This window comes from Pseudopodoces humilis, chromosome 9 (assembly GCF_049639895.1).
Source record: "Pseudopodoces humilis isolate 2021_Gansu_Grassland_sample_001 chromosome 9, ASM4963989v1, whole genome shotgun sequence".
In the NCBI taxonomy this organism is placed as follows: Eukaryota; Metazoa; Chordata; class Aves; order Passeriformes; family Paridae; genus Pseudopodoces; species Pseudopodoces humilis.
The window spans coordinates 22,105,205-22,122,053 of NC_142208.1; the positions used below are offsets into that span (position 1 = coordinate 22,105,205).

General features: G+C 51.5%; 2 protein-coding genes across 5 annotated transcripts in view; both read left to right on the forward strand.

Moving 5' to 3' along the window:
* Window positions 1-1,921, forward strand: part of ENTPD1 (ectonucleoside triphosphate diphosphohydrolase 1) — a 33,143-nt gene extending 31,222 nt beyond the window's left edge. The window contains exon 11 of the transcript XR_001331336.2: window positions 188-1,921. The gene's annotated coding sequence lies outside the window, so the exon portion shown is untranslated. The remainder of the gene's footprint in view (window positions 1-187) is intronic.
* Window positions 570-16,363, forward strand: CPN1 (carboxypeptidase N subunit 1). Of its 4 annotated transcripts, none has more exons than XM_088059399.1 (10): window positions 570-654; window positions 3,320-3,613; window positions 8,189-8,385; window positions 9,055-9,210; window positions 9,658-9,840; window positions 11,327-11,438; window positions 12,142-12,281; window positions 12,577-12,676; window positions 14,110-14,228; window positions 16,105-16,363. In XM_088059399.1, coding segments are annotated over exons 2-10 (1,140 nt in total). In that variant the 5' UTR covers window positions 570-654; window positions 3,320-3,612; the 3' UTR covers window positions 16,237-16,363. The 4 variants fall into 4 exon arrangements, with proteins under 4 accessions (XP_087915525.1, XP_087915527.1, XP_087915526.1 ...); XM_088059401.1 differs by lacking the exons at window positions 570-654; window positions 3,320-3,613 and adding exons at window positions 4,909-4,936; window positions 5,303-5,408; XM_005520648.2 differs by lacking the exons at window positions 570-654; window positions 3,320-3,613 and adding an exon at window positions 5,047-5,408.
* Window positions 16,364-16,849: the final 486 nt, after the last annotated feature.

Genomic DNA, 16,849 nt, shown 5'->3' on the forward strand with positions numbered 1-16,849 from the left:
CCCTATTCATAAATAAATCTCTCCAGGATAAGAACTTCTAAGGTGACAACATGCCAGTTGAGCAGTCTGAGCCTCCAGGAATTGAAGGCACCCTGTCAGGGTGAGACCATTGCATGTCTCTGCCTGGTAGTGAACATTCACAGAATGGCCTATGATTGTTTTCTCTCCATTTCTCCTGTTATTGCAGGACTTTTTTCATGGAGGCTATTCAAAATCCTTGGTCAAAGAGTTCAAGTTTATGAACATTCATTTCTTTGCTTCTGTGTTGCATCTGATCCAGCTGTATTCAACTCAAATGTGTGTTCCAGAGCCACCCAACATGTAACTGAAGACCATTAATGATAGTGGAGGAAGTTCCCAAATATGCCAGTAATAATGTATCATTTCTCTTGTTAATACAGTTCATCTGCCTCACTGATAATTATCTGTGCCTTATTTCTAATTTGATAGCTTCTGGCTTTAATTTCCAGACACTTCCTGCTTTACTATTTGGCTTTTCCTGGGTAAAGCATCTTCTAGCATCACACATTCTTGTCTATCACATATTTACTCACTATTCAGCTCTGCTGCGCTGCCAAGACTCCAGACTGTGGTCTCTCCTGAAGAGAGAGCTCTCCTGGGCTCCTAGGAAGCTCTGAGATGTGCTCCAGCAAGGTAGGATGAGTGTCTCTGGTTTGGGTTCAAAGGTTGATTGGTGCATTTTTGGGGAGGTTCCTTGCAGAGGGATTTGACAGGTGCAAGGGCAGCCTGGTCTCGCTGGGACTGATGACCTCTATGAGCTCTGCCATACTCAGCCAAGTGTCAAGTGTGGAGCAAAGCTGTCAAAACTTGCCAGAAGAGAGAGCCTGGGTACCTGCAGCACCCTCACCTCTTGCAGGAAAACTGCTCCCCACCACAGGCTCTAAGTACCTTTCACTCTCCCCCCTGATAAAGCTGCCTCTCCTCTGTGCACAGGCTGCAGCTGATTTCTCCAGCCCTGCACAAAGCACAGCGGGGCCTCCACCTGGAAGAAAGCTCTCAGAGGTGGGGCCATCACCTCTGCACTGGAAGGCTGATTTGAAGTGTTGGCGCTGGCCAGGGCTTTCCAGTTTCTCCCAGAGCAGCTCTGGGCTGGATGTGTGCCCCTTCATTCTCCACCCCAGTTCTTCCCATGCTCTGTGCCAGGCAGGATGTGCAGGCTCTGCAGGGCTGCCAGCTTTGTCACAGGCTCAACAGCCTGTTCAGGAGGGACTGGGGAGGGCACACTGAGGATAACAGTCCCTGCCACCCAGGCCATGTGTTTTCTTTCTGTGGCCCAACCCTGAAGAAATGGATCTTTGTTTTGGTGCACACACAATGCTTATCATAATAAAGACTTCTGATCTGATGCCAGAAAAGTTTTCACGCTGTTTTCCAGAAGATGGGGGTTTGCCAGTAGTGGAATGGAGCATCTGGCACTAAACGTGGAAAAGTCCTGAGATGGGATTTCCTCTCTTGCCAGTTCCTCGATGCTCTCCTGGGTCAGCTCTGAAGTACCCGATGGATGGGTAGCATCCCCTCCTGGTAGAGAAAGGCACTGTGGTCTTTCCCAGGCTCTGGGCACCTCACACAGGTTGCCTCACTCCTGGGAAGGCTGCTCGTGCCCAAACCACATCTTTCTTTGCCTTAGCTTCAGCCCGACCTCCTCAAAGCAGTTTGTTCTCCCGAGCTCTGAACTGGACAGAAGCAGTCCCCTGTTCTCATTTTCCCTCCCCCAGCCAGCCCCACTGGCATCGTGCTGGCACTGCAGCCCACCTTCCCAGCCCCCTGAACAGGTGAAGGACAGTGGGGCTGTGTCCCTTGCTCACAGGGCTGTGTGTCTCTGTGTGCAGCCACAGCCACAGCTCTGCCAAGGCAAACAAAGCTTGTCATACTTGTTATTTTTCTATCAGCATGCACTCCCCACAGCTCGCTCATTCTTATGGCTATTAGCTTGAACTTTCCTCAAATTTTCCAGTTTTCCTCTGTTAACAATATGGCCAGAACTAAAGTGAGCCCATCAGATGGAGTCTTTCCATGGCCAGTTCCAGTGGAATCAGGTCCTTGCTGCCTGTGCTCATCAGCAATGCAAGGGTGGGGGGACAGGACTTGCATTCACAGTCCTCTCACTCTCAGCACAGTGGCACAGAGCATTCCTGCTCCCCTTCTTTCTCACACAGCCCCAAGGTCTTCCATTCTTGAACATCTGGGTGGGGGATGGGGGAGTGTATGATCCATCCCAGATGTATTAACTGTATTTTCCAAATGAAGTCTTCATTCACTTGCTTCACTGTTTCTAAGTTCTAACAACTTCTATTGTTTGTTTCTGCTTTCATTGGTGTTTTGTAAAGGCCATGCTAGGTCAGATCAAACAGGCAGCACACTGGCACTCGTCTCCAGCTGTGTGGTGCACGAGGATTTGGAGGGATAGTTAGGGAAACAGCATAATCCTTTTCTTCCACCCATCAGGGGCTTAGGAAATTTGTGATCAAATGATTGCTTCAAGATCTGATAACTATGAATTCCTGCTCTCTATGAATTCATCTTATCCTCTTTTGCACTCATTTAACTTTCAGCTTTGATGATGTAATTCCATGGTGTCTTTTGTGCAAAACTATTTCCTTTTGTATGCTTTAAACCTGCTGCCTGATAACAGGCTGCCTCCATCCCAGTGCTGTGGATAATGCTGACTAACTCTCCAGACCTAGAAGTGTGTGAGATGGGTTCTCCACCCACATAAGATTTTGCCCATGGCTCCTTTTTAGGCTCTAATGCTGTGGCATTTCTTTTTTTACTGTTGTTTCTCACATCAATGCTGCGTGCCTCCATAGGAAAGTGAGAGCTTTCCTCATGTGTCCCTTGGCAGCACTGCAGTTCCAACTCTGCCACTGCTGTCCCAGGCTACTGAAAGCAGCCTAGGAAGGGAAAGGGGAGGGTGAAACTGGCCAAACATGGGGCTTGTGCTATTTTACTATAGCCCTGCCTAGCACTCTCTGGCTGCCAAGTAACACTGGGTAGTGCTGGAAACCTGCCCATGGCTCTTTCACATGGCCTTCGTTGCTGAAGCCTGTGGAAAGAGCAGCTCCACAGGACCCCAGCAGCCCTGGGAGCAGGGATGTGAAGGAGGTGAAAGCATTTCCCACTGCTGTTGTGGGCTGCCAGCTTTGCAAAATACTACCAGACATGTCCTGCTGTAGGGACAAGAACTGTCCTACCATGGCCATGCTCACCATGCCACAGCTTCAGCTACTTTGCCTTGGTTTCTGGCATGTGCTGGAAGAAGCTATCACCTCCAGCACTGACTCTTGTTACCTGGCTGCAGGTGACTGCAGTGCCACTCCTGCTCCTGAACGTGTGCTGCTTTCAGACCGGCTGACAAGCAGGGATGTGGGGGGAAGCAGCTTAACTAGGAGAAGGTATTAACATGGTTACTGCTATATATGTATAATAGATCTATTTTTCTGGTCATGTCTTCAAAAGGATATTTTTTCAAAAACAGGGGTTAAGAGGAAATTTCCCAGATGGGGCAGAAGACCAAGAAGGCAAAGGGTCAAGGAGAGAAAGGATCACTATGATGGTGCTGGGGCAGAAGGACGTTGGATATGGGAAAGTCTGAGTAAGTCAAGTCATGAGCAGGCAATCCATGTGCCTTCACCACCAGCCTGCACTCTTTGCATCAGAGTCTATCAACAGCAGCTAAAGGCTATAAACAGGGACTCCCCTGGTTCTACCACTGCTCTTCCTGAAGTAGAAAGACAGCAGCCCAAGCAGATGTGGAGAACAGGTAGGAAAGCACTGGGAGAGAATGCTTTGCTGTGTGAAGCAACCCTTGACGCAAAAATTAGAGCAATGCAGCACAGATCCATCTCAAGGCTGAAGGGAAAGCAAATGTTTGGCATGGCACTGAGTATCCTGGGCAGCCCATTACTGATGGCCAGAGGAGCTCCTCTCTAGCATGGCCTGGATAGAGCAGAATAGCGTGCTCGTGTTACCAAAGGGAGCCTTTCTCTTGGCCTGTCCAGCCGTGATGGTAAATTTTTCAACTGTTTGTGCTCATATTTGGGCTCTTTGTCAGGGTTGTCCTAGTAAATACCTCGTCAGAGCCACTAGGCTGCTGGAGTTTTATTTTCGCGGGGCAAGGCTGCAAACCAAGGCTGCCTCTGGCAGTGGGCAGAGAGCAGGGACCATCTGCCCACCGGGATAAGTGTGGCAGAGGGGTGGAGAGGAAGCAGCATCCCCTCTATCCAGAAACAGTTTCCTGCTGTGCCATTTTCATTTGTCTTTACGCAGCTAAGCAATGTCCTGCTGCCCAGTGCCCGTCAGAACTCTTTCTCACGCCCACTCCCAGGGCAGGGCGGGATGATACCACACTTTGGAGCGCAGCTCCCCGTGACGGTCCCTGCTCAGCACACAAGTCCTGCATCACATCCCTGCTCTGCCCTCCCCCTGCACCGTCCCAGCTGGGCAGTTTGGGCAGCCAGCTGCGGCGAGGGCGGTGCAGTCCCTGCCTCTGTTTATCCCGGGAGCAATGGGATCTCCGGGTGAGCAGGGCCGGGCAGAGGGGCCGACTGACCCGCGGAATCCGCGACGGTGCCTCCTGTGCTTCCCCAGGAGATGGGGCAGGAGAGGAGGCGCGGAGCCGGGACCGGGCTCCGGGGAGGAGCGGTGGGAGCAGCCCGCGCAGGGCAGGGCTGCGGGAATCGTGCGGGAGGCGAGGCCGCCCCGGCTCTATTCCCATCCCCCCCGGCTCTTGCCCCCAGAGAGGGCTCGGTGACGGGGAACCCCCGCCCGCCGGCCCCCTCTCCTCTCCTCTCCCCCGCCCGCCGCTCCCCGTGCGCTTGGCAGCCCCGACGCCCTCCGCAGCCAGTTTTCCAGCCCTGCGCTTCTTCTGCGGTGACAGCCGGTGGCTGCGGGGGCCTGTTTGCTGTCCAGTTAATAAGTGAGCTGGAGCGGGGGGAAACTTCTCCGCCGGGGGAAGCGGGCTCGCCGGGGGCCGGCCGGGCGGGCGGGGGGAGCATTCCTGCGCCGCGGGGCCCCGGCGCGCCCCGCTCCCGCCGCCCCCCGCCCGCAGGTGCAGGGGGCTGGCACTCGGCAGCTGGAAAGAGCTGGTTGGAGTTTGCACTTTAAGCTCCCGGCGGGGAGGGAGCCGGGGCTGGGAGCTGGTCCGGGCGCCCAGCGCCGCGGGAGGATGGCGCGGTGGCTGCGGCCCCTCGTGGGAGCCCTGCTCCTGCTCGAGGGGGCGGCCGCCCTCAGCTTCCTCCACCATCGCTACGAGGAGCTGGTGCAGGCCCTGTTCCGCGTGCAGAGCCAGTGCCCCTACGTCACCCGCATCTACAGCATCGGCCGCAGCGTCGAGGGCCGGCACCTCTACGTGCTGGAGTTCAGCGACTACCCGGGCATCCACGAGCCCCGTGAGTACGGGGGGAACGGGACAGCGGCTCGGACAGGACGGGCTTCGTCGGCGCTCTCCGTGCCACGCGGCATGTTGGGGCACTGGGTGGGGGGTATCTCCCCGGCCAGGCAGGACTCCCGGCGGTGCCCGGGTGGCAGGCAGCGCGGTCTCCGGCGCGGACCCCGCCGCCAGCCCCGGGACGCCCGCACACATGCACCGTGCCGCTGTGCTTGCGTGAGCTGCGGCGTGGCCCAGGCGCGTACTTTGGACGGAGCTCCGAGTTTTCAACTCAAGCTAATGCGAGAACGCAGGCGAGTCCATCCCAGCTCTCCACCTGCACTAGCACACTCTCCCTCCCTAAACAGCGTTGTTCAGGCAAGGAGGACAGCACCCACCCTGTGCCCTGTGCTGCTGGGTAGGGACGGGAGAGAAAGTGTTCGGCCCTTCCTCCCCCGGACGGCAAACCCAGGAGGACAGCAAGCAGGGACCGCGGCAGAGAGAGCGCTGGGTTTCTGCAGCCCTGCCAGCCCCGTGGGCAATGCAGCCCCAGTGCCAGGCTGGTCCCAGGGATCTCCACCTGCTGCCACGTGGCCCTGAGGAACCTTGGCAGCAATGGCCCCTTGAGCTGCTGCTGCTGCTGCCTGTGCAGCTTGGAGATGCTGCCGAGCCAGACCTTGCTGGCAGCCAGGTGCCCTGGGGGGCTGCACACAGAACTCCCTCCCATCCCTACCTTCTGTCCCCGAGCTGCAGATAAGGACAGAGCTCCCTGTTTTCCGCAGGATTTTTTCTCAAGTCCTGGTTGATGTGGTTAAACGCAGGGGTTGATAAGTGCAAGCAGCCTAGTCACATGGAAAACTGCCAGCAGGGCTGTGCAGGACCTGTGCCCCCCTCGGTGGAGCAGCCCCCACAAACCCCACAGCACCCCATGCCTGGCAGCACTGCACTGGGGCCCACAGGATCATTTTCAGCAGTGCCAGAAGATGGGATGGGAAGCTTCTCACCTTGACTACCTCTGTGACAGCCCTGTTCAGCACTGGGAAACCTGCGTGGCACTAAGGGTGTCTGGGGCACCTCCGCAGTGCATCAAGGGCTGATTCAAAGCATGGAATGAGCAAAGGGCACGGGCAGTGCACCACTGGATTTTAGACTTGCAGAACCACATGAAAGCAGCTGGAAGGGCTGTAGGAGATGACTCAGATCTCCCCTGCCCCAGGCAGGCAGCATGGACCTGTGCTTGTAGCATGGGCCACTCTCAGGCTGGCACTTTCAGCTTGTAGCATGGGGAATTTGGGAAACTGTGCATTCCTTTGAAGGATATGAAAAGTAACTCTGAAAAGTAAGCTCAGAATCAATGGTCTTACATGCAGTAATTAGAGCTTGTGTGTCCATATACATAAAGTTTAGGGGTTTGCATACTGAAAAAGGCTGACAAATCCTGCTGCAGACTCAAACAAAGCAGAGAATCCTTGCTGAAACCTTATTTTTTTAAAGGCTGTATATATGCCCAGGATTTTTCTGTGTTTTTAATAACTGGATTATGTAACTAAATCAGTTCTTACGTCTCTGAAATCTAACAAGATCAAAATATGTTGCCCACCTCTGGTGTCTTGCACAGAGACACAGCAATCAAAAGACATGGGAAAGCAAAATCTTTAGCTAAAATTAGACTTTTTTTTTTTCTTTTTTTTCTTTTCTTTTTTTTTTTTTAATACAGCAAAGGCACTGGGGCTTTTGCAAGCAGCAGCTCTCAATCTGGGAATGTAATGCCTTTTACCCCAGGGATCCTGATGGACATCATACCTGGCAGCAGGGCTGCACACTGCCTCTGCGAGTCTGATCCCTGCTGGTGGCCAGAAAGCTCACAGTCAATGGGACTCTCAAGATCTGGCAAGCCAACATTTGCAACAACACCCTTTTTTTTTCCTAACTCTTTCATGTGACAGTCAGGCTCCCTTTTTAACTTAATTCCCCTGTTGGCTTTCGTTCTACCAATGCTGGCTCCAGCCTGCAGTGTGACATTTTATTTTCCCACAAGTAACTGCTTTACAAGGCCCTCTGGGAAAGCACAACCTGTCCCTCACATGTCCTGCCTCTCCTTCAACAAAGCAGCAAGTCCTGTTCCAGGCACTGTCTGCCTGTGGTCTCCAAGTCTGTATTTTGGGACCTTATTTTAGAAAAGTCAGTGGCAAGAGACCTTTTTGGTCATACTGGAGCTGTCTGAGGGACAGTTTGATCCATATTCAGCTCAGCTGCTGAGGGTTTTGCCAGACTCTTCTCTTGAGGGTGAGGAGGTCCTTAACCTTGACCTTGGAGGCAGGTAAAGGGGAAGGAGAGATGCAGGGCCAGGAATGTGCCATGCTGGTGAGAGGCACTGACAGCAAATGTAGAAGAGCAGAGCTGGGAGGAATGGTCTGTCCCCTCCACTGCCACCTGCCACAGAGCTGTGAGGCCCTGGCAGCCTGGGGCAACCCTGCCAGTGCTCCCTGGTCCTTTTGTGCTGCCTTTCACCAACCCAAGACCAAACCACCAGCAAATACTCCTCCTGCGTGCTCCAAAGGCCCAAAGCAACTTAGAGGAGACTCTGAGCTGCTCCCAGGGGGCTGTGGCAAAATGAAGCGGAGCCCGTATGAGAGCTGTGCCACTCTCCCTCACTGAGATTTGCATTTTCCAAGGGAAAAGGTCATTTTATACCATTTACTGGGTGTCCCTTGGGTTTGCCTGAGGCTCCCTGTGGTAGGCATTTGCTCTTCCCCCCTGTTCCGGCCCTGGCTGATGGCGTCACTCTCTTGCTCTCTCCAGTGGAGCCGGAGTTCAAGTATGTTGGGAACATGCATGGGAACGAGGTGCTGGGCCGTGAGCTGCTGCTGCAGCTCTCTGAGTTCCTGTGTGAGGAGTACCGCCGGGGCAACGAGCGGGTCACGCGCCTCATCCATGACACGCGCATCCACATCATGCCCTCCATGAACCCCGACGGGTACGAAGTGGCTGCCAAGCAGGTACCAGGCAGTGATCACCTCCTCCACACCGGTAGGGGCAGAAAGCCTTTCAGATCCATTCGGGATCCTCTTCACTGCAGCTAGGAAGAGGGGGAATCCTTTCCCTTTGTGCCCTGCCAAATTTGTCCCTGTCAGCTGCTGTTGCTGCTTCTCACCTCCCTGCCAAGGGCTGATGTTGTATGTCCTGCCACAGGTGACCTTGGCAGCTGAAGGAGAAGACTTCCTATACCTGTCTTACTCTCATTAGAAGTTATTTGTCACAGACAGGTCACTGCAAATCCTCTGCCCTAGACTGGGAAAGTGACAGTTGAATGCCACTGTCATAAGCAGGCAGGGACATGAGAAATGGGATGGAAATAAGCCCCTTAGTCCTCCTGAAAAGAAGTCACCCATTTCTTTGTGCTGCTAGACTTCAGGGAGATATCTGTGGATCTTTCAGCTAAAGCAAATTGTTTGTCTTGTGGCTTACTCTGTCACCCCGGAAAAAAAGATTTTGTTACTGATTTTCCCTGTCAGTACCAATACTCTTTATTGTCCTGCCAGCAGTAACACATGTTATAACTCATAGGCACAGAAGTGCTTTTACAGTGGCCGGTCTCTGCTTATCTGCTGCCCAACCTGACTGCACCCAACCTGAACTCATGCCTGTGATGCACCTTTGCCCCGCAGGGCCCAGACAGCAACGGGTACTTGACAGGGAGGAACAATGCCAATGGAGTGGACTTGAACCGCAACTTCCCTGACCTCAACACACTCATGTACTACAGCAGGGAAATCAGCGGGCCAAATCACCACATCCCACTGCCTGACAACTGGAAAAGCCAGGTACCAGTCTGGGATACCATGTGGGCTACAGCATCCTCTTAGAGGAATCAGCATGCAAGCAAATACACTGTGCTTTGGCTTGCACAGTGCTTGTGTCTCCTTCTCTGAGACTTCTGCCTGCAGAGAAATGATACAATCCTGGTCCCGTATCACAGCTTGCACCTCTGCCTCTGACATCACAGCCAGCTTAGGGGAGCAGGCTGCAATGCACAGGGCAGAGGAGGTGTCACATGCCGGCTAACACCTGTGCCTCAGGTCTTGGGGTTGTGCTGAGGGAGCTGCTTTGTGTACCAGGGCAGTTTGTGGAGAACAAAGGAAGCTACAAGAGCTGCAGCAGACACATTGCAGGACAGGGTCTGACATGGCAAATCATGCCACAGCCGGGCATGGAGCAGCAGCTGGCACAGAGATCTCTTCTCCCTGTCTCCTTCTCTCTCGTCCTTCCAGGTGGAGCCAGAGACATTGGCTGTGATCCAGTGGATCAGCAGCTACAACTTTGTGCTCTCAGCCAATCTGCACGGTGGAGCAGTGGTGGCAAATTACCCCTATGACAAGTCCCAGGATCAGCGGTTCAGGAGCCACCGGCGCACTGTCAACACACCTACTCCTGATGATAAGTTATTTCAGAAGGTGAGCGTGGCCACGTTGGGTGAGGACATTCCCTGGCAGGGTGCACAGTTAGATCGGGACGAGAGCTCTGGTCACTGCGTCATGCAGGGGCTGAGCCAAGAAACGTGTTGGAAATAATCATTAGCAGACTACAGCATTTCTGCCAGCCACTGGCTCAGGAGTCAGGACACTCCCACCCTGTGAGCTGGTCCCACCACAAGGAGAGGCCAGTCTTAACCCTCAGGGGCCCCCTACTTGTCCATGCTGTGCTTGGGTTCCCCATAACCCAGATACCACTAGCATACTCAGTAATAACCTGCTCTTCCAAAGCTGGAAGCTGCACCCAGCTTTGCCAAACCATCTTAGAATGCATAGGGGTTTTTCCCTAGAGGGGTGACTGGGGGCCTGCTGAGACCAGGATAAGGGAGGTGGGTGCCCAGCAGGGGCTTATGGATGGCGAAGAACAAGGATTACAACAAACAGAAAGAGCTCCAGTAGCATAAGCAGACATCAGGGAATGCATCAATCCATGCTCTTGATCCTGTTAGTACTAGCTGAGGTTCGTGGTTTTTCTTCATTATCCCAGAAAACAATGCCTTCAGTCACTGCTTCCATTAGGAAATACTCAGCACAAGAAAAAAGCCTGCATCAGAACAGTTAATGAGAAAAATAAGTCGAAGCTGGAGTTCAGCCTCCTCTGGAAGCAGAATCTGCAGGGGCTTGTCAGGACCTCCTGGGATCAAGGCTGCGCTCAGACCCAGATGTAAAGAGGCTGCAGTCTGGGGCATAGGCTCATGATACCCACTTGGCCTCAGGACTCAGAAATGTAGAGAAGTAACTGTTTTCCTGCTGACAGAGTGACATTACACTGGAATACTGGAATCTGAAGCATAAAACAAGGGAATAGAGTTTGTCTTAGAAAATGCAAATGCCAGTCTCTCTTAAACTGTGTCTTATGCAAAAGACTGGCTTTGGATGCAGCAGCCCAGTTTTAGCCCTGCCTTCATGTCTAAAAATAAACAGTAATCTTAATAAGGGCAACAAACGAATCGTCGTTAGTACCAGAAGTTGCCCAAACTCTTTCCTAATCCAAATTCCCCGATATATATCTGGTATTTGCCAGGACTGATACTGGTTACTTTTCTTCATGTATCTTTTCCCCCAGTTAGTGCCATTTACTGTGTGAGGCCAAGTGTCCCTGCATAGGTCCAGTGCCTTCTGCTCCCCTTCTTCTCAGCAGAAGCAGGGCAGAAGCCATTTGTGCCATCAACAAGCTTCCAGCTTGCCAGATTACTGCTCTTCCTTCTTCACCTTTATCTGCCTACATCTTGTAGCGGTCCTGGGCACCTCATGTTGTATTTTATGGCAGTAAAATGCAGAAACTCTCTCCTGTCTGACTTCCCTCCCATGCTCCTCAGCAAAGGAAGGAGCGTGTTTTGTCCAGAGCCAGGCAGGTTCTCCAGCCGTGTGGGGCTGGAGCGGTGACCACTGGCTGCTCTCCCTCTAGCTGGCCAAGACCTACTCCTACGCCCACAGCTGGATGCACCGGGGCTGGAACTGTGGGGACTACTTTGCTGATGGCATCACAAATGGGGCATCCTGGTACTCGCTCAGCAAAGGTAAGGGCTGGGCAGGTGAGCACCCCCCAGAGCAAAAAGAGGTATAGGGATAGACAAGAAACCTCGGGACAGGAGGGGTTGGGGAAGGACTGTGGCAATAGAATTGTGCCCATTACTAGACACCATTCTGATGTTTGTATTTCAGACCAGGAAATGGCTTGGGAGTACTTGAAATGGCTTGGGAAAGAGACACAGAAGTAGCCAAGGTCTGCAGAGACCTTCATCCTGTGTACTTGTAGACAAAGGAAGCATTAATCTGTTAGTGTATTTGAAAATCCTGTGGTGTAATCCCATCAAAACACAAAACTGTGACCAAAGGGAAGCCAGCTGCTGGTTCCTGAAAAATATTATCAAAAAAGGCACAATGAGGAATGAGGAAACTGAAAAATCAACACTTAAGACTAGACAAAAGATTGAAGAGGAACTGGAAGAGATATATAGGCCCTTGTGGTACCCAACCTCTCTGAGCTTCTGAAGGCAGGTCGGTGAATGATCCACCCGAAAGAGAGTTGGCAGCTACAAGGAGAGGGCTGCTTGCATGGAGTAGGCTCTAGTTGCACTATCACACAGCGGGGGGCTGTGCCTGTGGTGCAGAGAAGGATAGTCAGACACTTCTGGTCAAAGAAAGACAGGCCAGGATGACTGGGGACATGGGAATAGGAAGGGAGCCATGGCCTGGCCATGGGCTATTCTTCTCTTCCAGGCATGCAGGACTTCAATTACCTCTACACCAACTGCTTTGAAATCACCCTGGAACTAAGCTGCAATAAGTTTCCCCCTGAGGAGGACCTGGAGCGGCAGTGGATGGCCAACCGGGAGGCCCTTGTTGCTTTCATTGAAGAGGTAAAGGGGCAGTCCTGAGACCTACACCCTTCTCCTGCAGATCCCCATGGGCCCTGGTGGAAGGGGACCAGTAGGCACCAGGTGGGGAAGGGAGCTGGTTGTGGAGCTCATGGGGTGCTCTTGTTGGTGGCCTTTGGGGAAGCTGTTGTGTCCTAGACTGAATCTGGTGGGGACAACCAGGATCTCCAAGGGTACAGGTAAAGGTGGGGTTGTCCCCAAAGCTCTGCCCTGCTTGGCAATACCTTCTTGAGCAAAGGAAGGGCCTTGACCTATCAGTCTGTTTTCCTCCCTGCAGGTTCACCAGGGCATCAAAGGGATGGTGTCAGATGAGAACAACAATGGCATTGCAGGAGCAGTGATTTCTGTCCAGGGAATCAGCCATGACATCACCTCTGGTGGGTTGTCAATCCGCTTACATGTCTGAATATGTGGGTGAAGTTAGCAGGTGAGGCTCTAATATGGGAGCCATCATGGTTTGTTTCCCAAAGACATTAGCTGGGATAAATATGCTTTATCCTTATCCTTGACCAGGGTGGGCTTAGGAAAGCCTAGGAAAGACAGAGGTGAGAACTGGAATGCAAACCTTATTGTAAAGGACTTCAGAAACTCAGCTCCTATTTTATCTGGGAGGGACAATTGAGGAGATAATCTACTCAAGCCTGTAAGTATCTACAAAGAGCTGAAACAGAAGACAACAAAAAACAAGATGAAAAAATAAAGAATAAAATGAAAGACTGAAAGTTCATGCCAGACAAGTTTAAACTGAGAATGGATTGCCACTTTATCCAAGTTGTGGTTGTTTCTCTTTGCTGGCCAGTTTTAACCTCCTTTCCATGAACACCGTCCTTCAAGCAGACTGAACATTACAGACTGCCTGCAGAAAATAGTCCATGCTACAGCTCTTCAGAGGTCAGACTATGAAATCATTAAAGCTCCTCCTGGCTATAGGTCTGTGAATCAGTAACACTAATATTTGGCACTTATTATGCCAACCTGCATAGGAAGAATCACAGAATTGCATAGGAAGGAATCACAGAATTGCAGAAAAGCTGGCTGCCAAGGCCCCTCTGAAGCCTCCTGTCCAGCTTGGAGAAAGATTGTCCCCAGCATTGGCTCCCTCCAGCAAATTCTCACTGATCCCAAGGATGCGTATTCACAGCCTAATTGCTGTCCTGTGCCAGGGCTCTACCACATTCATGGTGAAGCTGTGCTCCCAGATCTACCCTGAAGCAATTTGCAATACCCATCCAGTTACATTGATGGGGTTGTACTCAGATTTCCAAAGCAATCCATAATGTGGTGTTGCCTCACTGTTGGCCGTCTCCTGTCCCTAAGCACACCAGAGCACAGTCTGTCCAAGTGCATCTGGGGCTTTCTTATGCAGGGAATCAGGGAGCAGCTGACCTAATGAGCAACTAAAACTTGCTAACCCAAATATGTGCAAAATTGTGTATAGCGAGAATTAGATTGTGTTATGCATGAGGAGTCAGACTGGAGCTGTGATTGTCCTTAGGTCTGCTGTCATCTGACTGGCAAGTGCTCAGCTTTGCAGCCTACCTACACAGGCATGGCCAATGCTGCTGTGCATTCCCCTTTCATCTGGCTTTTACTTGAAGACTGACCTCTCCTCCATGGCACTAATGAGACATCACTTGCAGTGTACCAGTGTGAATCCAGCCTTGAGGCAGCCAGCAGATTTGGGGAAAAAAAGTTTGGGTTTTGAAGGCTACACATCCTAGAGGAAGTAACTCAACAAGAGTTACTGGAATGTCTTTTACTCTGCTCCCTGAGCATCCTGAGTGCTTTCTTTTCCTACCTTGTGTTCCAGGTGATATGGGGGATTATTTCCGGCTGCTGCTGCCTGGCACTTACACTGTCACAGCCTCTGCAGAGGGGTACCAGCCCCTGACAGTGACAACAACAGTGGGCCCAGCTGCACCTTCATTGGTGAGTCATCCTGCATACTCACAAGAGTTTCTCAAAATATCTTCTCCCCAGGGAGAAAAAAATATGGTGGGGGATAGTAAGCAGCAGAGAAAGGAGATAAGATGTAGACCATTTCCAGTGGCTATAGGTTATCTGTTTTGGCAGACAAGGCTCCACACAGCTCACAGCAGGGAACAGCATGAAAACAGTGCCATGTTCCTTTCAATTCCTTAGTGTGGCCTTGCAGCTGCACTGGGTTGCCATACCAGCTCCTGTGTCCTTCTGCCTCTTGGCCATGGAAGAGCTCCTGGCTGGCTGGGTCTGCTGCTCTTCAGCTCTCCCTCCATCCTTTTCACTCTCAATGATGAGATGATGTGGAGACAGCATCTGTTCCCTGAGGGAACAGTTATCCCCCCAGCTTTGTGGGTTTCGGCACTCTGCTATCATCTGCATTCTGCCTGGGACCAAACATGTTATCAAACTCATAGGAAGGGGCTGAAGTCTGCCTTTCTTTTTGCTGAGAGCACTGAAGACAAATGGGAACTGAGTTCCAGCAAAGAACAGCCAAGCACCTTTGGGAAATGAAGTGCTCTTGACACTGGTGTGTCTCCTACAGTGCCTTTCTGTGGGCTGGCTGGACAACTAGAAATTGGTTGTAAAAACAGTGGGTGGTGATCCCTGCTCCTGATGTTGCCTTGTGAACAAGGTGGAACCACAGATGCAGGGTCCTCAAAGGATCAGCAGGACCCCCTCCCCACCATCTGTGGCATCCTGGCACATCATTTGCTTCCTGTATGTACACTGGTCAGGCTCTGCTGTAAATACACTGTGGTTGTTCTCCCACCCTCCATCGCTTCATCCCACTCTGCCCAGCCTCTGAAATTCTTCCAGAACTGTCCTCTTCTCCGAAAGAAAGATTAGAAACCTTCTAATTTTCGCACTAAATTTATTTATGGTCACTTTATGCCTAGTTGTTCTTATGCCAATGTTGTGCTTTAAATAGCTCATTTTCTTCCCTGGTGTTTCTTCCCTGGTGTATTTATAGGGAGCTGTCAAGCCCAGTCCTTTGTTTTGCTAGGTTAAGCACCCAGCTCTTTGGGTTTCCTTTTTATAACAGATTTTCTTTTTACAGTGTTGCTGTAGAAAACTGATTTGTTCCCTGATGGTCTGATTTTTGCGTATCTCCTCTCACAGGAGCGCTCTTGTTCCCATTTCTGCAACACTGCCCATACTCACTGTTTGCCCCGTCCCTCTCCCTAGAAGTCCATACAGCCCCATTCCAATTTCACCTTTCTCTATGGCCTCCCCATTCCCCATTTATCTGATGCTGTGTTTTACACACTCTCTGTCCCCTTCTCCCTCTTGTACCTGCTTGTGTGGCTGTAGTGGACGGCGGTTTCTTTCCCAGAATTTTTTTGTCTGGATCCACTGGAAGTACTGGTTGCTAAAAGACTGATCAAGCTAACAAGATGCAATTGAAAAAGAATTGTCTGTCCTAAACCATCCTGTGTATTAAATATTCACAGAGATGCAAAGCAATGCTATGTCTCTACTCACTGGTGAGAAAAGGAGAATAAAGAACGTAGCTCAGTCCCTTGCCATTCACAGGTCCTCTTCCAGACCATCCTAGGACATTGCATTGCCACAGAAGAAACTCTGCATAAGAAACATAGTTCATTGTTAGTGCATTTTCCACAGGAGGAAAAAAAAACCACATCTGCTTTAAGAACTGAGTTCTTTTAACAATGGCTGAGACCCCTTATTGTTTGACTTGGCCCCAGAGTCAGCTTCTAAGGCAAGTGGCAGAGGCAGGTCCTGCAGACCCCTGAGCCAGCAGCACACACACACACACAAACACAGAGAGTGTAAAATACAGTTATCTTTGTTCTTCCTCCAGGTGCACTTCCAGCTCAAACAAGAAGTGGTGAGAAAGCCTGCAGAGCGTAAGGCCTCAGGCACACGCATGAACAACAAAGCCCTTCAGAAGAAGGTTGTGCCGAGAGCCACTCACCGGGGGACCCGAAGATGAGGACAGCTTATTTGGCTGAGAGCTGGGGAAGCCGTTTACACAAGGCCTGGCTGATGACTCCAGCCAGTGAACTTTCCAACAGTCCAGCATGAAACTAGCCCAAATTATTAGGTTATTAAACAAGGAAGTATTTAATCCCTGAGCAAATTGTGAAGTCATTCGCAACAAAGTGTGCCTGGGGTACAGTTCCCTGGGCAGTGTGTCTGTGTGTGCTGAGTTCTTCTCCTGCACTTGCTCCATCTCAGAGAGCTCTGCTCCCTTTACTCCTGGACTGTTGCTACAGCCTGCATGAAATGCCACTAGAGTATAGCAGGGATAATGAGCCCAAGCCAAGGTGTAAGCTGAACTCACAAACTGGGTACATGAACATTAGTCCTCTGGGTGCAAGTTCCATGCTTCTCCCTCAGGTAAGGACACTTGCTGCCTGCAGACCCCAAATTTAGGGGAAGGCCAGTTTTAAAGCAGGCAGTGATGTGAGCTTGAACCACATGCAGCACAGCTGCTGCTGACTGGTAAGTCTAGGAGGTGATGGCTCAAGGTCATCTCCTGATCCTGATGTGCAGATGAGACTTTCTAGTAGCTGGTTTGTATTGTTTGTAGTCAGATAGTCTGA